Raw genomic sequence first — 25,468 nt, 5'->3', positions numbered from 1 at the left:
AGCTTTTCCATTTCGTGTGCACTTACATTAGAAGGACTGATAAATAGTAATGGGATGTTAAATCAATGGAAATGACAGTTTCAGCCATTTCATCTTCTGAAACGGGAGTTTTAAAAGTGTCTAAGGAGCTTAAAGTATCTAAATTAACGTTGCAATGATAGGTAGGTAAAGCTAAACATTATCCCGACACAGCTGCCAATCAGATGAAAAAATGGAAATGCAGAACATGAGGAGGAACTAGTAGCATACCTGCAGTCAATGGAGAGCAGCCTTTTATACCAATGCGTCGTGTTCGTTCTTTCGGTCATGTTCGAAAGAACAGACACCACGCGGAACCCGCATCTGGGATACATTACAGTAAATTGAATGTAAGAAGAGCAGACTCTTTAGTCCAACTATGAAACGTCGCATTGTCACATCATTAGCCTATTAACTACCAGAAAGAAATGGCGCACCACACAAATTTGACAAGAAGAAACTTGTCTAGTTGGGCTGGACTTGGTTATAAGGTTGGAGAGAGAGTTACCATATTACCGTCAAGGAGCTGCGGAATTTGCTTATATATATATATATCGGATATACGAAGAGTGCCAGAACTGAAAACTGCGTGAAATATCGCACTATCAGCTTAATAGCTCACGCATCCAAGTTATTGACAAGAACAGTATACAGAAGAATGGATAACAAAATTGAAAATGTGTTAGACGACCATAAGATTGGCTTTAGGAAAGGTAAAGACACCAGAGAGGCAGTTCTGACGTTTCGGTTGATAATGAAAGCAAAACTAAGAAAAATCAAGCCATGGTCATAGGATTTGTCGACCTGGAAAAAGCGTTAGACAATGTCGAATGCTGCAAGATGTTCGAAAATCTGAGGAAAACAGGGTAAGCTATAGGGAGATCAAGGTGATATACAACATGTACAAGGGCCAAGACCGAATAATAAAGATGGAAGACCGAGAACGAAGTGCTCGGATTAAAAAGAGTGTATGTGTTGTAGTCTTTTGCCCCTGCAGTTCAATCTGCACACCAAAGAAGCAATGGTGGAAATAAAAGACACGTTCAAGAGTGAAATTAAAATGCAGAGTGGAGGGATATCAATGATAAGAGTTGCTTAGGACATCGCTATCCCCACTGGAAGTGAAGAAGAATTGCAGGATGTAATGAATGGAATAAAAAGTCTAATGAATGCAGAATATGGATTGAGAGTAAATCGAAGAAAGACTAAAGAAATGAGAAGTAGCAGAAACGAGAACAGCGAGAAACTTAACATCAGGATTGCTGGTGACTACCTAGGCAGCAAAATAAATGGCGAACCGAACAAGGACATCAAGCAGACTAGCACTGGCAAAAAGGGCATTTCTGGTCAAGAGAAGTCTGCTAGTATCAAACATAGGCCTTAATTTGAAGAAGAAATTTTCGAGAATGTATGTTTGGAGTACAGTATTGTGTGGTAGTGAAACATGGGCTGTGGGAAACCGAAACAGACGAGAATAGAAGCACTGTAATTGTGGTGCTACAAACGAATTAGATGGATTGATAAGGCAAGGAATGAGGAGGGTCTGTGCAGAATCGGAGAGGAGAGGAATATGAGAAAACACTGACAAGGAGGAGGAACAGGATGACAGTACATGTGTTAAGCCATCATGGAATAACTTCCATGGTACTAGAGGGAGCTGTAGAGAGTAAAAACTGTATAAGAATACAGAGATTGGAATACATCCAGCAAATAATTGAGGACATGGGTTGCAAGCGCTACTTTGAGACGAAGAGGTTGACACAGGAGAAGTATTCGTGGCGGGACGCATCAAACCAGTCAGAAGACCGATGACACAAAAAAAAAGAAAAAAAAACATGATACCACTGCCATCTTTATATGTTCATATCGCTATCCCAGATTTCTGTCACCTCACAACTGAGTAAAGATCACCTGCTCTTTGGGTATCGTTTTTTTACAGACGTTCACTGTCGTCTCGATCATAAAAGACTAATACCGCTTTTAGTCGCAGCACAATGTGCCTAATAGTATGTTGCGCCAACCTGCTGCACCGGTGCAATGAAACGAACTTACACCACCTGAGTAGTGTCCCACATTTTCAGAAACGATTCTAGAATTTTTTCAGGACTCTTGGGTAATTAGAAAATATGAGAGGACTATAAACCATTGGCACATGATTCACTCATGGTACTAAAGTAAAAAATTGAGCATAAGATATAGTTTGAAAAGTGGCCGTGCGGTTAAAGGCGCTGCAGTCTGGAACCGCAAGACCGCTACGGTCGCAGGTTCGAATCCTGCCTCGGGCATGGATGTTTGTGATGTCCTTAGTTTAGTTAGGTTTAACTAGTTCTAAGTTCTAGGGGACTAATGACCTCAGCAGTTGAGTCCCATAGTGCTCAGAGCCATTTGAACCATATAGTTTGAAGAGTCGTCTCATCCAACAATGTTGAAATTTTAGGAAAGTGGTATACACGTACTAAGAATAGTGTTTTCTTAGGAATCTGTGTATCATCGATCTAGAGCTTGTTACGACTGACGTTAAAAATGGTTCAAATGGCTCTGAGCACTATGGGACTTAACTTCTGAGGTCATCAGTCCCCTAGAACTTAGAACTACTTAAACCTAACTAACCTAAGGGCATCACACACACCCATGCCCGAGGCAGGATTCGAGCCTGCGACCGTAGCGGTCGCGCACTTCCAGACTATAGCGCCTAGAACCGCGGCGACTGACGTTAGACAGTGCCATTGCCGCAATGTATTCCACGAGTAAACCCGAAGTATTACGTGCAGAACCATAACGAGAGAATGATATGACTACTGCCGCAGTCGCTGCCGCACTCGACCCTCATTGCCGTTGCTATATGTGCCATCAGCATTAAGTGAAGGAAGAGTTCCGTCGATGAAGAGGCCGTAAGAGACAGAGTAGCAGCTTAAAGTTATGCGGACAGGGCTGAGGATTGGGTTGGTCGAGACCGTACTGAAGACACCTGCTCAGCACCCACACGAAGTCATTTAGAGAAACCACAGTAAATAAAAAAAAGGAAAAGGAGAATTTGATTTTACGCCCTGTTGGCGGCAAGCTCCGTTGAGAAAGAACACAATTTTGGAGCGGGAAACTAATAGGTCATGTCGCTTTGAAAGGAGATATTTCGACATTTTCTTGAAGCATTTTAGGCAAACGACATAAAATCTAATGCTGAATGGTCATGTACGGGTTTGAAGCGCCGTCTTGCGGGATGCAATTCTAGTATCTTACCTGTATCGGTACAGACAAGGTGATGAAAGAAGTTAGAGCCACTCTCCTGAATGTAAATCAAGTGAGTTAACCGCTCAGACTCCCCTGCTTCGTTTACAGAGCTATTCTGATGCCCGTCCTATAGTAATGTTGGCTGCTGTTGAGCAACATCGCGCGGCAGAGCCCATGTACGAGGAAAACATAAGATTCCTTGGAAAAATAACATGTGCTATCATCTTACGTAGCTGTTACGACAATTTTGGTTAGTTAATTTATGCACTCGCTCAAAGCAATAATAAAATTATGTGCAGGAAGAGAGGGCCCGAGAGCTGCGCTCGCAAAGTGTTAAGCTACTTAACGACCCCAAGATCTATCTCGGGGCGTAACTTAACATGAAGTAGCAGCGTTTAGCAGCCCAGCCCGTGACGCAGCGGCCCCCGCTTCGACAGTGGCGCTGCAGGCGGGCGAGGTCCAACTCGTGGCTGTCAGTAGTGCAGTCAACTGCGTGCTACGCGTTTAGTGGAGACATTTGAGATGGGCATTAAGTACCTCAAGAAAGGTAAGCTTTTTAACAAACTTCCTCGCAATTGTATTTCGTTGTATGTAGTTTCAACAAGCATATTTCCAACGGTTTACTTGACTCCTCGAACTTAAACACAGATGTATGTAAGAGATACTTATGTTTGCGTACATCGCAATATGTATACCGTGTATACCTCCTTCACTGTGTTTAACCACTTCTGTAACTGTACACTTCAAACATGTACGATGCACCTTTTATGAAAACACTGCACTTCGTAAACGTTCTATACATACTATACCTCGGCCGTTATTCCAGAGATATATGCAGTGGCCAACTTAATTTCCGAGAGACGCGTTGCTATACAGCTCCGTAGTCTCAAGGATTGGACGTTGATGTAATAATTTTGATTTGCTTTCATGGCACTTCTACGTGGTGGAACGAAGACTTGAACCAGGCTGTGGTCGGCCTCCGTAGCTGTCAGGAGTATCGTTAATTAGTCTTTCCAGTACCTCCTCGGATAAGAGAATCACTTTTAAGTGTGCTTCTACTGTGACTGTCGCTTGACCACAAAAACCCTGAATTCATGAGAAAATGTCAATGTATTTAATATTATAAGTCTGGTGTAGTAAATGAATTCATGAGAAAATATATCGTCAGTACATTCAACATTATCTGTATGATGTATAAAAAGAAAGGCTAACATATTCTACCACGGATTTATTTGTTGGCAGCATATTGTTTCCCATACACGCAACACAGGAGGATAATGAAACTCTAGTTGGCAGTTCTGGTGCGATATTTAAATCTAGGATAGTTTGACGGCGATAAGAAAACACGAAGCGCATATACCAACAAAGAGTGCGTTCGGCTGTGTCATATACCCATCTGACAACAGACCCACAACTATCATCCCATACTTTTCTCGGATTGCTCTGTCGATAGGGCTCAACATATAGCAAAGTAGGAATCATTTTATGTGTTATTTGCTTTCCCTCGTAAAGGGCTAATAAATTATACAGTCCATGGGCAGTCTTAGTTTCTGGCTCTCTTCTCGTATCATATCACAAAAACGAAATTGAAAATATGCTCATACAAAGAGAAAAGGCACTTGAGAAACATTAGGAGAGATGAAGAATCATCTTTATCATCATCATCATCATCATGAATATCGTCGCCGACGTCGACGTCGTCATTTATTCGACTTCCACTGTTTGATATAGGCCTCCTCAAGACTTTTTGTGCATTTCAGCATTAATGTTGCTCATATTTGTTTTCTAATGTCATCAGCAACTTAACGTTATCAGTTCATAGATGTTTGTTCTCCTGGCCGCTTGCCCAACTCTACCTCACTTCGTTTCCATTGCGTCACACTTACTGAAATATTCCAGACTATTCAAGCTATTATGCCGTGTTCGGATGAATTTCTTGTTCACACCGAACCTCTCGTCCCCCTGGCTCAAATGGCACTGAGCACTATGGGACTAAGAAAACTGAAGAAACTGCAAAAAGGTGGGAATTTAAGGAGATGGGACCTGGATAAACTGACTAAAGCAGAGGTTGTACAGAGTTTCAGGGAGAGTGTAAGGGAACAATTCACAGGAATGGGGAAATAAATACAGTAGAAGAAGAATGGGTAGCTTTGAGGGATGAAGTAGTGAAGACAGCAGAGGATCAAGTAGGTAAAAAGACGAGGGCTAGTAGAAATCCTTGGGTAACAGAAGAAATATTGAATTTAATTGATGAAAGGAGAAAATATAAAAATGCAGTAAATGAAGCAGGCGAAAAGGAATACAAACGTCTCAAAAATGAGATCGACAGAAGTGCAAAATGGCTAAGCAGGGATGGCTAGAGGATAAATGTAAGGATGTAGAGGCTTATCTCACTAGGGGTAAGATAGATACTGCCTACAGGAAAATTAAAGAGACCTTTAGAGAAAAGAGAAACACTTGTATGAATATCAAGAGTTCAGATGGAAACTCAGTTCTAAGCAAAGAAGGGAAAGCAGGAAGGTGGAAGGAGTATATAGAGGGTCTATACAAGGGTGATGTACTTGAAGACAGTATTACGGAAATGGAAGAGGATGTAGATGAGCATGAAATGGGAGATATGATACTGCGTGAAGAGTTTGACAGAGCACTGAAAGACCTGAGTCGAAACAAGGCCCCGGGAGTAGACAACATTCCATTAGAACTACTGACGGCCTTGGGAGAGCCAGTCCTGACAAAACTCTACCATCTGGTGAGCAAGATGTACGAGACAGGCGAAATACCCTCAGACTTCAAGAAGAATATAATAATTCCAATCACAAAGAAAGCAGGTGTTGACAGATGTGAAAATTACCAAACTATCAGTTTAATAAGTCACGGCTGCAAAATGCTAACGCGAATTCAAGCAGGAAGGTGGAAGGAGTATATAGAGGGTCTATACAAGGGTGATGTACTTGAGGACAGTATTACGGAAATGGAAGAGGATGTAGATGAGCATGAAATGGGAGATATGATACTGCGTGAAGAGTTTGACAGAGCACTGAAAGACCTGAGTCGAAACAAGGCCCCGGAAGTAGACAACATTCCATTAGAACTACTGACGGCCTTGGGAGAGCCAGTCCTGACAAAACTCTACCATCTGGTGAGCAAGATGTACGAGACAGGCGAAATACCCTCAGACTTCAAGAAGAATATAATTCCAATCACAAAGAAAGCAGGTGTTGACAGATGTGAAAATTACCGAACTATCAGTTTAATAAGTCACGGCTGCAAAATGCTAACGCGAATTCCTTACAGACGAATGGAAAAACTAGTAGAAGCTGACCTTGGGGAAGATCAGTTTGGAGTCCGTAGAAATATTGCAACACGTGAGGCAATACTGACCCTACGGCTTATCTTAGAAGCTAGATTAAGGAAAGGCAAACTTACGTTTCTAGCATTTGTAGACTTATAGAAAGCTTTTGACAATGTTGACTGGAATACTCTCTTTCAAATTTTGAAGGTGGCAGGGGTAAAATATAGGGAGCGAAAGGCTATTTACAATTTGTGTAGAAACCAAATGGCAGTTATAAGAGTTGACGGGCGTGAAAGGGAAGCAGTGGTTCGGAAGGGAGTGAGAAAAGGTTGTAGCCTCTCCCCGATGTTATTCAATCTGTATATTGAGCAAGCAGTGAAGGAAACAAAAGAAAAACTCGGTATAGGTATTAAAATCCATGGAGAAGAAATAAAAACTTTGAGGTTCGCCGATGACATTGTAATTCTGTCAGAGACAGCAAAGGACTTGGAAGAGCAGTTGAACGGAATGGATAGTGTCTTGAAGGGAGGATATAAGATGAAAATCAACAAAAGCAAAACGAGGATAATGGAATGTAATCGAATTAAGTCGGGTGATGTTGAGGGTATTAGATTAGGAAATGAGACACTTAAAGTAGTAAAGGAGTTTTGCTATTTTGGGAGCAAAATAACTGATGATGGTCGAAGTAGAGAGGATATAAAATATAGACTGGTAATGGGAAGGCGTTTCTGAAGAAGAGAAATTTGTTAACATCGAGTATAGATTTAAGTGTCAGGAAGCCGTTCCTGAAAGTATTTGTATGGAGTGTAGCCATGTGTAGCCATGTATGGAAGTGAAACATGGACGATAAATAGTTTAGACAAGAAGAGAATAGAAGCTTTCGAAATGTGGTGCTACAGAAGAATGCTGGGTAGATCACATAACTAATGAGGAGGTGTTGAATAGGATTGGGGAGAAGAGAAGTTCTCGGCACAACTTGACTAGAAGGAGGGATCGGTTGGTAGGACATGTTCTGAGGCATCAAGGGATTACCAATTTCGTATTGGAGGGCAGCGTGGAGGGTAAAATTCGTAGAGGGAGACCAAGAGATGAATACACCAAGCAGATTCAGAAGGATGTAGGTTGCTGTAGGTACTGGGAGATGAAGAAGCTTGCCCAGGATAGAGCTGCATAAAACCAGTCTCAGGACTGAAGACCACAACAACACTATGGGACTTAACATCTGAGGTCATCAGTCCCCTAGACTTAGAGCTACATAAACCTAACTAACCTAAGGACATCACACACATCCATGCCCGAGGCAGGATTCGAACCTGCGACCGTAGCGGTCGCGCTGTTCCAGCTTGTAGCGCCTACAACCGCTCGGCCACCTCGGCCACCTCGGCCGGCTGCGGAGACCGAGCGAGGTGCCGCAGTGACTAGCACACTGGACTCGCATTCGGAAGGACGACGGTTCAGTCCGGCGTCCGGCCATCCTGATTTAGGTTTTCTGTGATTTCCCTAAATCGCACAGGGCAAATGCCGGGATTGTTCCTTTGAGAGGGTACGACCGACTTTCTTGCCCGTCCTTCCCTAATCCGATGAGACCGATGACCTTGCTGTCTGGTCTCCTCCCCCAAAAATAACCTGAAACCCCCCCCACCCCCGCCTCCCTGCGGAAGTCGCCCAAGTGGTGTTATTGAATTTTTTTTATATTCCGATGTACACTCCGCTTCTAACACGAATTTTACCAACATACAGTTGGTGTGGCAGTGTGGACCCCCTTAATCTTGGTAGTAGCAAAATTATTTAGGCAAAAATTAGGAGAATAAGCATTAAGAACTGCAAAAAGAAAACCTTGCCTATGAGTCCATTACATGGGTGAAACGTTTGTGTTCTGGAGGCAGAGAGGCATTAGATCGTTCTGATAAACATCTCAGTGCAATTCAGTTGTTATGAAGGAGGACGCAGATACTAAATTTCCGAGGTGGATGGCGCAGTGGTTAGCACACTGGACTCGCATTCGGGAGGACGACGGTTGAAACCTGCATCAGGCCATCCTGATTTAGGTTTCCTGTGATTTCCATAAATCGCTTAAATTAACTGCCGGGATGATTAATTCGAAATGGCACGGCCGCTTCCGTTCTCTATCCTTCCATTACCTGAGTTTGTGCTCCGTCTCTAGTGACCTCATTGTCGACGGGACGTTAAACAGTAATCTCCTTCTTCTCCTAGACGGCACAGAGAGAGAGGCCACAGATAGTACTAAAGACCCCAGCAACTTAAGCAGTTACGAGAAGTGTATGAAAAGAAATAGTATCACGAGTCCGGCGCTAAAGAAGATGTTATCCGTCTTCCGCCGTGGGGCTGATAGGAGTAGTGATCGACAGCAAACGACAAGGGTCAACTGCGCTCGAGTATTCAAAACATGTGACGTCACGCCATTACGTGAGAGCATGCAGAAACGGAATTACAAGTTCTAAATGTTCTAAATTTTTCCCTATTGACAAAATGACATACTTATTACAAGTCTGAGTAGCAGAGTCACCAATTAGAATTTCTACGGTCACCGGACGCAACGTCAGACATCGATATTTAGAAGATACAGTTTGCTGGTCTGAAAGATCACATACTACAATACGAGACCGCAGATAAAATGTTAGCTAAGCGCCATAATACTACCACTCCAATGATATTCGCTGATATATTCATGTACAAGTACAAACTCGTCACGACAGATGCAAATAGAGGGAATGTTTTTGGTGACTTACTTTATCATCTAAAAAAAAAAAAATGCACACTGTCTGCTAGATTACGGTAATACCTTCCTCTAAAAACTTTAACAGAAGAATAATCGTTATTGAAGTTTTTATCTTTTGCCTTGGAAACAGAAATTACCAGAGATACTATGCCCCCATGAACCATGGACCTTGCCGTTGGTGGGGAGGCTTGCGTGCCTCAGTGATACAGATAGCCGTACCGTAGGTGCAAGCACAACGGAGGGGTATCTGTTGGGAGGCCAGGCAAACGTGTGGTTCCTGAAGAGGGGTAGCAGCCTTTTCAGTAGTTGCAGGGGCAACAGTCTGGATGATTGACTAAGCTGGCCTTGTAACACTAACCAAAACGGCCTTGCTGTGCTGGTACTGCGAACGGCTGAAAGCAAGGGGAAACTACGGTCGTAATTTTTTCCCGAGGGCATGCAGCTTTACTGTATGGATATATGATGATGGCGTCCTCTTGTGTAAAATATCCCGTGTGTAAAATATCCCGGAGGTAAAATAGTCCCCCATTCGGATCTCCGGGCGGGGACTACTCAGGGGGACGTTGTTATCAAGAGAAAGAAAACTGGCGTTCTACGGATCGGAGCGTGGAACGTCAGATCCCTTAATCGGGCAGGTAGATTAGAAAATTTAAAAAGGGAAGTTAAAGTTAGATATAGTGGGAATTAGTGAAGTTCGGTGGCAGGAAGAACAAGACTTCTGGTCAGGTGAATACAGGGTTATAAATACAAAATCAAATAGGATGAAAGTCGCGAGCTCTATCTTCTTATCTCGTGTTTTCTACTGAAAATCTCGTGCTTGTACTCTTGTTAACTTTACTATTACAGAGATCGCCATAACTACATTTTTTTATTGGTCCTGTGCTTACCAAATAACTTACTTGGTCTTTCTGCTGCCACAGCTTGATCTGCTGCATTCCATTATTTAACAAAAACATAAAAAACCAATTATTCATGCTGAGTGCAATGCATGTTCTGTATGGCGGCTGCTGCTGTTGCTGCGGCTGCTGCTGCTTACTACAACTATATATAATTCAAGCTTTCAAATCTAAACTCGATAAATGATAACCCAAACAAAAACTATATTCTGAAAGCGATTCTTTCTCATTCAATTAACAAAACGCTAGAAGCTCTTTGAACAATCGCTTCGTTTGTAAATCTGCCTCCAGTGGCATTAAAGCAATATTACAAATTAATGAAACTCTTGAGACAGGCTGAAATACTTCTCAACTGAATACTTAGTGAAACAATTCCCTGTCAATTACAAAAGAAATCAATGACAAAAATCAATACTTAATCTAACAATGGTTTCTCCTTAAGAATTCAACTCCTATCATTATCAAAATTACCGTCTATTGCTACGCTTTAAATTAATAAGCGCGCTGCAAATTATAAAAAATATCAACTAAATACCAAATCCTGCTGCCGGACACGGCAGCACGGCAGCTCGACAACGACCCCCTCGCCCAACACACGTGCGCACCACAGCAGGCGGGCTCCTACACTGGCTTCAAAACTGCCACTAATTAATCCGTGCGCTGCGAAGCGCGACAACAATATCTTAGATTACAGAGCGTGTGTATGCGCGCTGTAGCCAACCTTTAAATCCTAAGAGAGTATTGCCAACTATCAAGGGGTGATGCAGGGGTAGGTTTAATAACGAATAGGAAAATAGGAATGAGGGTAAGCTACTACAGACAGCGCTGTGAACGCAGTATTGTGGTCAAGATAGATACGAAGCCCACACCTACCACAATAGTACAAGTTTATATGCCAACTAGCTCCGCAGATGACGAAGAGATCGATGAAATGTATGATGAGATAAGAAAAGTTATTCAGATAGTGAAGGGAAACGAAAATTTAATAGTCATGGGTGACTGGAACTCGACAGTAGGAAAAGGAAGAGAAGGAAACGTAGTAGGTGAATATGGAATGGGAGTAAGGAATGAAAGAGGAAGCCGCCTGGTAGAATTTTGCACACAGCATAACTCAATCACAGCTAACACTTGGTTCAAGAATCATAGAAGAAGGTTGTATACATGGAAGAAGCCTGGAGATACTGGAAGGTATCAGATAGATTATATAATGGTAAGACAGAGATTCAGGAACCAGGTTTTAAATTGTAAGACATTTCCAGGGGCAGATGTGGACTCTGACCACAATCTATTGGTTATGAACTGTAGATTAAAACTGAAGAAATTGCAAAAAGGTGGAAAATTGAGGAGATGGGACCTGGATAAACTGACTAAAGCAGAGGTTGTACAGAGTTTCAGGGAGAGCATAAGGGAACAATTCACAGGAATGAGGAAATAAATACAGTAGAAGAAGAATGGGTAGCTTTGAGGGATGAAGTAGTGAAGGCAGCAGAGGATCAAGTAGGTAAAAAGACGAGGGCTAGTAGAAATCCTTGGGTAACAGAAGAAATATTGAATTTAATTACTGAAAGAACCAGAGGTTGTTAGAGAGCTTCAGGGAGAGCATTAGGGAACGACAGCTTTGAGAGATGAAATAGTGAAGGTAGCAGAGCATCAAGTAAGTAAAAAGACGAGGGCTAATGGAAATCCTTGGGTAATAGAAGATATATTGAACTGAAAGGAGAAAATACAAAAATGCAGTAAATGAAGCAGGCAAAAAGGAATAAAAACGTCTCAAAAATGAGATCGACAGGAAGTGCAAAATGGCTAAGCAGGGATGGCTAGAGGACCAATGTAAGGATGTAGAGACACATATCACTAAGGGTAAGATAGATACTGCCTACAGGAAAGTTAGGGAGACCTTTGGATAAAAGAGGACGACTAGCATGAATATCAAGAACACAGATGGAAACCCAGTACTAAGCAAAGAAGGGAAAGCAGAAAGATGGAAGGAGTATATAGAGCGTCTATACAAGGGCGATGTTCTTGAGGACAATATTATAGAAATGGAAGAGAATGTAGATGAAGATGAAATGGAAGATATGATACTGCGTGAAGAGTTTGACAGAGCACTGAAAGGTCTAAGTCGAACTAGACCCCAGGAGTAGACAACATCCCATTAGAACTAATGACAGCCTTGGTAGAGTCAGGCCTAACAAAACTCTACCTTCTAGTGAGCAAGATGTATGAGACAGGCGAAATACCCTCAGACTTCAAGAAGAATATAATAACTCAAATCCCAAAGAAAGCAGGTGTTGACAGATGTGAAAATTACCGAACTATCAGTTTAATAAGCCACGGCTGTAAAATACTAACACGAATTCTTTACACAAGAATTGAAAAACTGGTAGAAGCCGACCTCGGGGAAGATCAATTTGGATTCTGCAGAAATGTTGGAACACGTGAGGCAATACTGACCTTACGACTTATCTTAGAAAATAGATTAAGGAAAGGCAAACCTACGTTTCTAGCATTTGTAGATTTAGAGAAAGCTTTTGACGATGTTGAGTGGAATACTCTCTTTCAAATTCTGAAGGTGGCAGGGATAAAATAGAGGGAACGGAAGGCTATTTACAATTTGTATAGAAACCAGATGGCAGTTATAAGAGTCGAGGGGCATGAAAGGGAAGCAGTGGTTGGGAAGGGAGTAAGACAGGGTTGTAGCCTATCCACGATGTTATACAATCTGTATATTTAGCAAGCAGTAAAGGAAACAAAAGAAAAATACGGTGTAGGTATTAAAATCCACGGAGAAGAAATAAAAACTTTGAGGTTCGCTGATGACACTGTAATTCTGTCAGAGACAGCAAATGACCTGGAAGAGCAGTTGAACGGAATGGATAATACCTTGAAAGGAGGATATAAGATGAACATCAACAAAAGCAAAACGAGGATAATGGAATGTAGTCGAATTAAATCGGGTGATGCTGCCGGGATTAGATTAGGAAATGAGACGCTTAAAGTAGTAAATGAGTTTTGCTATTTGAGGAGGAAAATAACTGAAGTAGAGAGGATATAAAATGTAGACTGGCAATGGCAAGGAATGCCTTTCTGAAGAAGAGAAATTTGTTAACATCGAGTTTAGATTTAAATGTCAGGAAGTCGTTTCTGAAAGTAATTGTATGGAGTGTAGCCATATATGGAAGGGAATGATGGATTATAAATACTTTAGACAAGAAGAGAACCGAAGCTTTCGAAATGTGGTGCTACAGAAGAATGCTGAAGATTAGATGGGTAGATCACATAACTAATGAGGAGACATTGAATAGAAGTATAGAAGTGGAGAGAAGAGAAATATGTGGCACAACTTGACTAGAAGAAGGGATCGGTTGGTAGGGCATATTCTGAGGCATCAAGGGGTCACCAATTTAGTATTGGAGGGCAGCGTGGAGGGTAAAAATCGTAGAGGGAGACCAAGGGATGAGTACACTAAACAGATTCGGAAGGATGTGGGTTGCGGTAGGTACTGGGAGATGAAGAAGTTTGCACTGGATAGTGTAGCATGGAGAACTGCATCAAACCAGTCTCTGGACTGAGGACCACAACAACAATAACAGCAACAAGTATGCCCTACGGCTGTCTCATATACAGGGTGGTCCATTGATCGTGACCGGGCCAAATATCTCACGAAATAAGCGTCAAACGAAAAAACTACAAAAACGAAACTTGTCTAGCTTGAAGGGGGAAACCAAATGACGCAATGGTATCTCCTGTTGAGACACAGGACTTGGTGTCTCATCAAAACTGAAAACAGTTTTATAAACTGGCATTCTGCTCCTCCTAGTGTATCTCCTACGACGGTACGGCATGGCTGTGTGCTGCGTGCTGCTGCCTGCAGTCGACTGACGCAGAAACAGGAAGCGCGCCGAGCGCTCCATTCACCAGCGTCTTATCGCTACGTCACTTCCGCTGATAAAGTTTGATTTTTGCCCGACGCGGCCCTAGTAATACTAGGGGCCGCGTCTCGCTGGCTGCCTCGCTAAACGGCTTTTTTTAAATAGGAACCCCATTTTTTATTACATATTTGTGTAGTACGTAAACAAATATGAATGTTTTAGTTCCACCACTTTTTTCGCTTTGTGATAGATGGTGTTGTAATAGTCACAAATATATATAGCTCACAATTTTAGACGAACATTTGGTAACAGGTAGGTTTTTAAAATTAAAATACAGAACGTAGGTACGTTTGAACATTTTATTTACGTTGTTCCAATGTGATACCTGTACCTTTGTGAAGTTATTATTTCTGAGAACGCACGCTGTTACAGCGTGATTACCTCAAAATACTACATTAATGCAATAAATACTCAAAATGATGTCCGCCAACCTCAATGCATTTGGCAATACGTGTAACGACAATCCTCTGAACAGCGAGTAGTTGGCCTTCCGTAACGTTCGCACATGCATAGACAATGCGCTGACGCTTGTTGTCGGGCGTTGTCGGTGGATCACGATAACAAATATCCTTCAACTTTCCCCACAGAAAGAAATCCGGGGACGTCAGATCTTGTGAATTTGCGGGCCATGGTATGGTGCTTCGACGACCAATCAACCTGTCATGAAATATGCTATTCAATACCGCTTCAACCGCACGCGAGCTATGTGCCGGACATCCATCATGTTGGAAGTACATCGCCATTCTGTCATGCAGTGAAACATCTTGTAGTAACATCGGTAGAACATTACGTAGGAAATCAGCATACATTGCACCATTTAAGTTTGCCTTCGATAAAATGGGGACCAATTATCTTTCCTCCCATTATGTCGCACCATACATTAACCCGCCAAGGTCGCTGATGTTCCACTTGTCGCAGCCATCGTGGATTTTCCGCTGTTGGTGATTGACGCTAAATAGAAGGTGTGCAAAAAATCTGTCATCGTCCCGTAATTTCTCTTGTGCCCAGTGGCAGAACTGTACACGACGTTCAAAGTCGTCGCCATGCAACTCCTGGTGCATAGAGATATGGTAAGGGTGCAATCGATGTTGATGTAGCATTCTCAACACCGACGTTTTTGAGATTCCCGATTCTCGCGCAATTTGTGTGCTACAGAAGTGCGAATTAGCCGCGTCAGCGGCTAAAACACCTACTTGGGCATCATCATTTGTTGCAGGTCGTGGTTGACGTTTCACATGTGGCTTAACACTTCCTGTTTCCTTAAATTACGTAACTATCCGGCGAACGGTCTGGACACTTGGATGATGTCGTCGAGGATACCGAGCAGCGTACACAGCACACGCCCGTTTGCCATTTTGATCACAACAGCCATACATCAACACGATATCGACCTTTTCCGCATCTGGTAAACGGTCCTTTTTAACACGGGTAATGTATCACGAAGCAAATACCGTCCGTACTGGCGGAATGTTACGTGATACCACGTACTTATACGTTTGTGACTATTCCAGCGCCATCTATCACAGAGCGAAAAAAGTGGTCCAACTAAAACATTCATATTTCTTTACGTACTACACGAATATGTAAAAAAAAAATGGGGGTTCCTATTTTTAAAAAACGCAGTTGATATTCGTCTGACCTATGGCAGCGCCATCTAGCGGGCCAACCATAGCGCCATCTGGTTTCCCCCTTCAAGCTAACGAGTTTCGTTCTTTGTAGTTTTTTCGTTTGATGCTTATTTCGTGAAATATTTGGCCCGGTCACTATCAATGGACCACACTGTATATAAATTAATTCTTTGCCGCTACTCGTGTACTTATTCCATTCAGATTTTTTCATGATCTATTATAGTTAGTAAAGATCCAGTATGTGCAGCACACCTGCGGAAAAGCAACAAACCCATATGAAGATATCCACCACAGAAGAAGGAAAACATTGATTTGAAACAAAAAATTCATCCGACCGCAGCATAATAGCCCGGAATATTTTCGTATGTGTAGTCACAGCTACATTACCCAATGCAGCCTGTACCTTAACCTATTTGTCTGTTTTCCTGTTTCTCCCAGTATTTCCCAATATCCATCTCTCCATTGCTCAGCACTCAGTTTTTGGCAGGTTTTCATATTAAAAGTCTGTTTCTCGCTGCCGTAAGTCATAACTGACAGTACACACAAATTATAAGAGACTATCCAGAAGTTTCAGGTTGCTGCAGCGTATATACAACTTGGCGCGTCTCCGATGTGGGTACATAAGCACCGAGATGAAGGCAAAGGAGTATTGTCTTTCCCACGTACGTGGAGTAAACGTGAGCTATGGCGAAGTTATGACCAGGTGCCTCCAAACTGGACCCGCGTGATGTTACTCTTTTCCTTGCTACCGAAGGGGCAAAGACCTTCGGAAAATGAACGTGTAAGTGATAGCATGTCTATCGAAAACCACTGTTGTGAACACTGGGAGCTGCTGCTTCATGATACCACACGTCCTCATATCGCAAATGTCGTAGCGCAGGAGTTACGCCAACTCGAGTGGCAGACACTGGATCACCCGTCCCATAGTCCAGATCTCTCCACATGCTGTTATCGCGCTTTCGGTCGCTTAGGAAAGGCTTTGAAGGGCCGACGATTCTTGTCGTACGAGGATGTGCGACAGGCAGTTTCAGACTTCTTCACGCAGCGCTACCTGGTGTTTTACCAAACGGGTATGTTTCACCTGACGCATCGGTGGGATGATAGCTTCAATGCTCACGACGATTTTGTCTGATTGTGGACTTACACCATGTGAACGGAACCTTTTTGATCGCTCTTTAAATGTTCTAAATTTTATTTGTAAACTACAATAGAAGCTTAGCCTGTAAAAACACCTTTATTTTCACAACAGCATTCAGCACGATTTTTATCGTTCTGTTTTGTTTCTTCTCGTCCACCAAGTGATTTTCCAGCATACTTTCACATTCGATCTGTTAAGGTTTCCAATCGTTTTGTAATTTTTCTTGCAATAGAAGCAAACAATACAACGCCATGAGTAAAACAGATATGGCCCGGATATGTCCCATTACCAGGTGCACATTCTTCGTTTTTTCAGGTTAAAAGTATAAATTCTACCACGAGGGCTTCTAAGAGTAGTTTTAACGGTATGGAATCTTCTTACCTGGCGCCTCTTTCAGTTCCTCGCTACATTAACAAGCTGATGAAAGCTGTAGAATATATGTTGATAGATACTAAATAACTGTACGTACGGATTTTGTTGGAGCTGAGTCAAAAGTGTTCTCAAAATCTATGAACCTCACTCAAAGTAGGAACCTGGAGTATTTTCAACATATTATTTCGGTGAAATACAAATAAAAAAACCACTGGCCAAAGATGAAATAGAACAATAATGAATATCAGGCACTGAAATAATCATAAAGAATGTGACTATCCTAAATCACTTATAATTGCAAGTGCTCATTGATTACAAAGATCCATAGTAAAAGATATTGCTGCTGGACACGAAAATTACAATGCCAGGAAGGATGGCAAATAAAGACCTTTTACGCATTGTGCGTATTCAGTAAAATAAAAGGAATACATTATAATATTTTTAGGTGATTTGGGACACACAGGGTGCGAATTTCAGTATACAGAGCTATCATCTTTGGCTCTAACAGGGATGAGCATCGAGTCGAAGTGACCTTTTGTGACAGATTCTCGTACGCCTTTCCATGCCGTTATTCCCCTGTGCCAGAGTTCCTCAGTCGTAATGGCTGGCGACTGGAGGTGAGTCAATCTCAAGGCAGCTCATAACCAGGCGTACTGAATAGGTGCAAGGTCTGTAGAATGTGCTGTCCGGGGTGACAGTCGCTGTCTTATCGAAATCTCGAATACAGGGCATAAGTCAGAAATGTAGTGGCTGCCATTCAAGCTACCGAATGCAGTGATGAGAGCGCGTGCACACATCAGGCCACATTTTTGGGCCGTATGACGATGGCGAATGCATATATCCATCGTAATGCTCTGCGCAGAACTCGGACTAGTCTGAAAACACCATGTAGTACCACTCTTGTGCGTGGTCGTCGGGGTCACCACTGGCGGCGTATTGCTATACGCTTCTGCGTCAAGGGAAGTAACGCGAGTGTTCTCTACCTGACAGTCTGTGAGGCTCCAAACGTCGTCGCATTGCCCATAAACAAACTTGCCTCGCTAAAAAAAAGCCCAGTTCTTAATCCAAGGCAAGAGCCACGTCACATGCCTTTACGAGGCTGTATGTACAGATGAGGAGCATGTTCGTCGTCTACTGGTAGTCAGATGGTGCCATTTACATTTTGCATGACGTTGAATATGGCACTCCTGAGCCTATCGATTAAATGTTCGCACGAAAGTTGTGCGCTCGTGACCAACGCGAACAGCTACGTCGCGCGACGGTACACTGTAGTACCAATAGGCCACGATCGTACAGCTGCCGATTTCCAGACACTATCTTTACATACAAAATGTAGATGGCGTTGCTCTTATGTACAGTTGCTTACAAAAATTAATGACGAAAGTAACTTTTGAATTATTTGTCAGTGCCAAATAACATAGTTCGATGAAACATGGACCTTACGTAGACAGAGCTGCCACAGTATAGTACAGTACAGTACAGAACGTAACTGAAAGAAATACGCAATGATACGAGCACAAATGACATCTCTTTTTTTTCAAAGACAGTGATGTCACTGAAGTCACCGCGTCCGCAGCTCGTGGTCTAGTGGCTAGTGTTGCTGCCTCTGGAACACGGGGTCCTGGGTTCAGATGGTTCAAATGGCTCTGAGCACTATGGGACTTAACGTCTTAGTTCATCAGTCCCCCTAGAACTTAGAACTACTTAAACCTAACTAACCTAAGGACATCACACACATCCATGCCCGAGGCAGGATTCGAACCTGCGACCGTAGCGGTCACGCGATTCCAGACTGAAGCGCCTAGAACCGCTCTGCCACACCGACCGGCGTCTCGGGTTAGATTCCCGGCCGGGTTGGGGATTTTCTCTGCCCAGGGACTGGGTGTTTGTGTTGCCCTCATCATTTCATCATCATCATCATTCGTGAGAGTGGCTAGATTGGATTGTGTGAAAATTGGACTGTGTCAAATTTGGACTTTTGTGCGGGCGCTGATGACCCCACAATTGAGCGCCCCGCAAACCAAACGTCATCATCATCATAATCGTCATCATCATCATCATCACCGTCATCATCACTGAAGTCACCGCGATTCATGGCGGTCCCCTGCACATTATAAACGGTCGAACGCGGTGTTTGGCAGTGCTCTGGATGCCAGTGCGTGCACTGCAATGTGCTCCGGTACCAACCACAAGCTTAGTCACGAGTTCTTGGGGGGGGGGGGGGTAGGCATTCTTTTCCTCCATCATTGAGGTTGACAGCTTCTGCATGGTCGTTGGTGCATGTGTACATGCTGCAATATTTCTTCCGAACGAATCCCACATGTTCTCGATGGGATTTAAGTCGGGGAAATGGGCAGGCCAGTCCATCCTCCAGTCCCTTGGGCTCCTCCACCTGCCCTGTTTGAAGCGGTCGCGCACTGTTATCCACGGATATTAAATCAGGGCCGAATGCGTCGCTGAAAATACGCACATAGGGAAGGAGTACAGTCATAATAGTGGTGACTGGGGAGTGTATGGTGTTCAAAGATTTGGAGGTCGGGACGCGTCTCCACACCGTAACATCTGAACCACCAAACGTATTCGACGATGTTCTTGAATACCTTATGTGTTAGCACCTCTCGCCATATGACAGCGCCTCCAATGTTGTTGAATATAATCCTTTTGGTAGTCCAGGTGTTACGGAGTGCAGAGCTATGATCACAGTGCCGTGTTATAGTGTCCTGCGAGCGGACACAGTTCATCGAAGACTACTGTATAATGAAGGTAGGCTTGGCGGAGAACTCACCGGATGGCTGTATGGAACCCTCTATATGAACTTCGTAATACATAACATTCATAGAACAGCATATAGTCTCTATTAACAACTTCAAATTTGCATAGGAATAAAAGAAAACAAGATGTAAGTAAAATTATTTACGTTGCTACCAGACTTACTACAAACATTAAAGATGTAAAAAGTGCCACATTCACTCCTTATGGGAAAACTGTTTTGTTATTCTTTGAAACACACAGGTAACGCCATGTTGGTAAACTTTTTATAAAAAAAATTGCAAAACATTAAGAGGCACATGACGTATGCTGTGACTGTTAGAACTCATTTGATATAAATATTTTATCTTTTGTACTATTCTTTTCTTTATTTAATCATTGCGACAATGTATGTAGTTCCTCTTATTTACTGGATAGTTCATAGATGGCTCCAAATGTCAGCCAGAAGGATAGTTGGTATGACTTGCCGTCCCGTTACGGATGTAAAGAATACTAATCTCTGTGCCATTTCAAACAGATTTTAATTATAAGTGCAATGAAACCTGTATACTGAATTGCTGTTATTAACGATGTACATGCACCTAACCCAATGTAATATGAAACAAGTTTTGTAGGTTCACTATTATAACCATTGTACTTGTACAGTATTATGTTCATGGCTGCTACGTATTGCCAAGACGGCAGGAACTATTTCGTATCCATTGGGACATATCCTTCACTGCTTCCTAGTAAGAAATTTTGAGACATTTCCCAAAACTGCGCATTTTACTTAATAACCTGGTCATTAATGAGGTTGCAGCTAACATTTTTCTGATGGCAAAAAATCTCTAACTCTTCTAGGAGGTCAAGGAACCTGGCCTTTTCACACTTCTACAGCAACCTTACATTAGATGTCAAAGTCGGCAACTGATGCTTTGGTGTAAGTAAATGAGCCACCATACTCGATTTTTCCGTAGCATCTTTTCTGGTCAACGGGACGTGTTCCCCAAACCTAACTTCCAGCCCCCTTCCCGTTTGGTCAACGTAACAGGCCCCGCAGTCCTGGCAATCAATTTTATAAACTCTAGAAGCATGAAATACATTCTTTGTATCTACAGCATGTTGCAAAATACATCTTAGGTTATTTTTTGTTCCAAAGGACACTGTCACATTGTACTTTCTAAAGATAATTGCAATCCTTGTACTCATTTTTCCTTAGTAAGGTAAATTAACAAACTTAGTACTTTCCTTAGAAGCCATATTACAGTAAGAGGTCATCTTATTTTTGTATTTATTAGCTATCTTCTTATATACATTACTTACAAAGTCATGTGAATAGTTACACACTTTTGCAATGTGCCTTATTATTACCATTTCATCATCATGTTCGTCTATGGACAACGGAATTTTGAGCACCCGACTGACAGCAAAACTGAAAAATGCATTCATGTGTTGATTTGGGTGGTTTGACATAAAATCCACAGTACCGTTGGTACCAATTTCTTTACCAAATGTGTGCCTGTCATTTTCATTTCGCTTTAATAGATCAAGAAAAGTAATAGATCTATTTGTGTCAATCTCATATGTAAAGTTAATCGTTTGATGCAAGTTATTAAAAACAGATACTGCAGTGTTGATGTCATCGTTACCATTTATTAGCAACGTCGTATCGTCTAGTAACTAAAGTATCTCGCGTCCGTCGGCCCTCGTAATTTAATATATTATTATTATTATTATTATTTTATTTATTGCCGACTTACGTGGTGGGCCTTAATAAAAATGATATTTCATTTTATTTTGATTTACAACTAAACGCTTTTGTGAAGTTCTCCCTTTTTAAACAATATTAATCTTCAGTATAAATTATTTGTTACGTTAATGAACGTTAGACTCACTGAATCTTAAAACATAAGCATATAAGTTGAACAATGGAATAAACTTTTCATATTAATTTCCTCGGCTAGTCAGTTCACTCTAAATAAAAAAATCTTTAGTTATTAATTACATTTGCGGCCCACATACGCGCGAGAGTATTTTTTCTTACCTCCCTTAACCATTGCCTCGTAGTCGGAGTCCTGGCTCTGGCTCTTGGCTATGGTACTGAAAATAAAAATCTTAAAGCTACGTAGTTTCTGTAACTTCGTGCTGCTGTGGAGAAAAATTAATATTATGTTAATAGCAGGCGAGTTTTTCGCTTCCGCTAATTTTTTATAAGTTAATATCGCCACGTAATGGCGTCGTTGGCTGCATCGGCCGCTGCGATTGTTGAACTGTAAATTACTTGAATGCAGGTTAATTCAAGGAAGACGGACATGAAATCGGGATCACCTCTTACAAATTAAAAGTGAACAATGATATTAAATCAATATATTATCTGCTTAATTCGTACAAATATGCTTACATTTGCCAGCATTCGCAAGATGTCCGTCTACACACAACCAAGACAAGAGAAGAGGTGAAGACGACTAAAAAATTAACAAAAGAGCGTATCTTGTCGTTTCTTTAGGTCATTTTGTTACATTTCTTTGCACTCGAAACTTACACAGAGAAATTATTATAATACGGAGAAAGATTTATGTTCGCCTGAGCGGCCAGTGTCCACTTATTATTCAAATTTTAAATGTCTCTTCTTTATAAATACTGTTTTTAAGTCTTTTATTAGTATTATTTCGCTGGGGACGCTATAAGTAGTTTACGGTCTTGTCTGCCTATGATGGATTTTCAGAAAAGAATCTGTTTTCTAAATAATTAATAAATATATCAGCGAACATTCCAGATATTAAGCTCCCCATACTCAGACCGTATTTTTGGGAATAAGTGTGTCCATTAAATTTAAAGTACTTAAATTTCAAAATTATGGTAAGTAGCCCAAAGAATTCTATTTTTCTCTTGTTCCATTAAATTACGCTGAATTACATGCGTAGTTCTGTTAACAGTTATGTTTGTGTGAAAGTTGACGATATCCAGACAAAAAAAAATTATCTCGTCAGTTATTAGTGTATTTCTAATTTTGTTGACAAGTTCGAAATTATTTTAATAGTAAACTGGTTCCTAAGTACTTCTTGTATTTTTAGCATTGCTGATGGCTAGGCACTAGTCGAAATCTGGATTTGCTTTAATAAAGCCAGAAAGAAAAGACAACTGATTGCTGTGCTCCGCCATTTTGAAAGTCATATCACAGTTGTTGAGTTCATTACACATTCTTGATAGAAAGTAACGAGAGTTATTTAGGAAGGGAAAGTACTCTCGAATCTTACGAGAAACTAACATACTGATGTTATGCAATGTAATAATGCATGTATCCCTTGCAGCAAAGTGCCAAGAGAAACCACGTCCGGTCAGGCGGTCGAGTAATACAGGTTCCTCAGCTCCGGCAGACTCAATTAGGAATCTCCAGCTGCGCCGGCAGCGGTGCTTATGCTGCGAGGGTCATTCCGAAAGCAATGCCCCCTCTTTTCTTATGATGACTTTGGATGTCTGAGCCAGATATCGTCGGTGTAGTGCTAATGCTTCAACCTTCTTCTTTCTTTTGCAGCTGGTTCCGATGTTCTGCGGTAGTTGGCGTCAGCAGAGAAGTATTCCAAACTGAAATATGATATGGACACGCGAGTAAAACAGTGTTTTGTGATTGAATTCTTCACTGCGGAAGAAACTGCGCATTGAAATCCATCGATGCTTGCTATAGGTGTATGAAGACGATATAGTTGACGTGAGCAATGCGGAGCGATGGGTACGGCATTTTCAAGGTGATGGAAGGGGTAGGCACGACAAGTTACGGCCTGGTCGACACCTCACAGCTCTCAAATCTCGCAAAGAAGAGCGTCTCGATCAAACTTCTCCGTGTTGAACTGCGAATAACAACCAGAGAATTGTGTGCAAAGCTGGATGTCGGCTGCAGTGCCTTAGAAACAATACTGGAACATCCTGGTTATCGCAAAGTCTGTGCGAGATGAGTCCCGCGGATGTTTACAGAAGAACGTAAAACTCATAGAATGGAAATTTGTCGGGACCTGCTGGATCAATATGAAGCTGAAGGTGAAAATTTTCTGAATAGCATTGTCGACAGAGATGAGACATGGTGTCACCATTACGAGTCAGAATCAAAAAGACAGTCCACGGAATGGCGACATGCGAATTCTCCGTCAAAGAAAAAATTCAAGGCACAGTCGCCGGCAGGCAAAGTGATGTGCACAGCCTTCTAGGATAGCCAGGGTGTTGTGTTTTTGGATGTCCTGGAGCCTGGAGAAACTGTCATTTCAGCATGCTACAAGACGACACTTACAAAGCTGAAAGCCCGAATTTCCAGGTTAAGAGCAGAGAAGGAGATCAATTTCCACCTGAAACATGATAACGCTCTACCTCACACAATTTTTGCGACCACGAAACTCATTGAAAAATTCGGATGGATTGTCTTACCACACCCACCGTACAGTCCCGATTTAGCGCCTTCAGACATCCATCTCTTTGGGCCTCTTCAAGATGGACTACGTGACGAACATTTTCAAGACTCGGATGCTGCTGTCAAAGATGTAAGGCAGTGGTTAGCCTAAGCTGGTTCCGATTTTTACAACCGCAGCATGCTGGCTCTGGTTCATCGTTGGCAAAAGTGCATAACGAATAGTGGCGACTATGTGGAAAAATGACAGTCTATACCTGAAATGTTGCTCTGTTTAGCTGTGCTGTTGTGATTTAAGTATCTCCAGTAGTATCCTTGAATAAAAATAGGAGGCATTACTTTCGGAACGATTCTCGTATAATGATTCGCATGACGCGCCTCCCTCGCATTCAAGCTCTGTGCTCCTGACATCTATTCCTTCCGTAAACTGCTCTGCAACCAGTCACGTAGCCCATGCCACCCTGACTGTAAAATCACTGTCTCACCTGCTTCCTTGTCACTCTGTTGACGTTAGTTTACTCTTTTAACCCCACACATTATAACTCCGTCTACTCTTAGTACCTCACGTGAGTTATTCGCGATGCCTCACTCTCTGCGGGAAAATTTGGTAGTCTGCACAGTCGAAGACTACAAACTTTTCTGTCAGTTATGTTAGAATGTGCCTCATGGACTACATTTTTATTCATATTTTTTCCCATGCGTTTTTTTCTTTATTTACATTATATTTACGCTATACATATTCACTTTTCAATTCGTCGTCAATACTGTAACACATTTTCCTTATGTGAATAAATTAATCATATATATCTTTCAAAATATACTATACAGAATAATTTCCTCACTTTGAATTACACACATTATTTTACAGTACTTTTATCTGCACATTGCAATGATAACTCTTGATCTTGAATTACACAATTTATCTACAATGCATACATTTGCACAAAGCACCTAACACATTATGAATGCACAATTTATTATACATCTGCACGAAACTCTCTTCTATCAGGAACGCTTGATCTTTTTTCTTTTCAAGGTCACACGCAGTTTCATTTTGGCTACCCTCATTATGATTACAAC

General features: G+C 41.9%; 1 protein-coding gene across 1 annotated transcript in view; it reads left to right on the top strand.

The window, feature by feature from the left end:
* The first annotated feature begins 3,703 nt into the window (after positions 1–3,703).
* LOC124711457 (pyrimidodiazepine synthase-like) overlaps positions 3,704–25,468 on the top strand; it is a 117,733-nt gene continuing 95,968 nt past the window's right edge. Inside the window, exon 1 of the mRNA XM_047241554.1 lies at positions 3,704–3,793. Within this exon, the coding sequence (XP_047097510.1) occupies positions 3,769–3,793 (25 nt within the window). The 5' untranslated portion in view covers positions 3,704–3,768. The remainder of the gene's footprint in view (positions 3,794–25,468) is intronic.

This window comes from Schistocerca piceifrons, chromosome 1 (assembly GCF_021461385.2).
Source record: "Schistocerca piceifrons isolate TAMUIC-IGC-003096 chromosome 1, iqSchPice1.1, whole genome shotgun sequence".
NCBI lineage: Eukaryota > Metazoa > Arthropoda > Insecta > Orthoptera > Acrididae > Schistocerca > Schistocerca piceifrons.
This window is presented reverse-complemented; position numbering and strand designations above follow the sequence as displayed.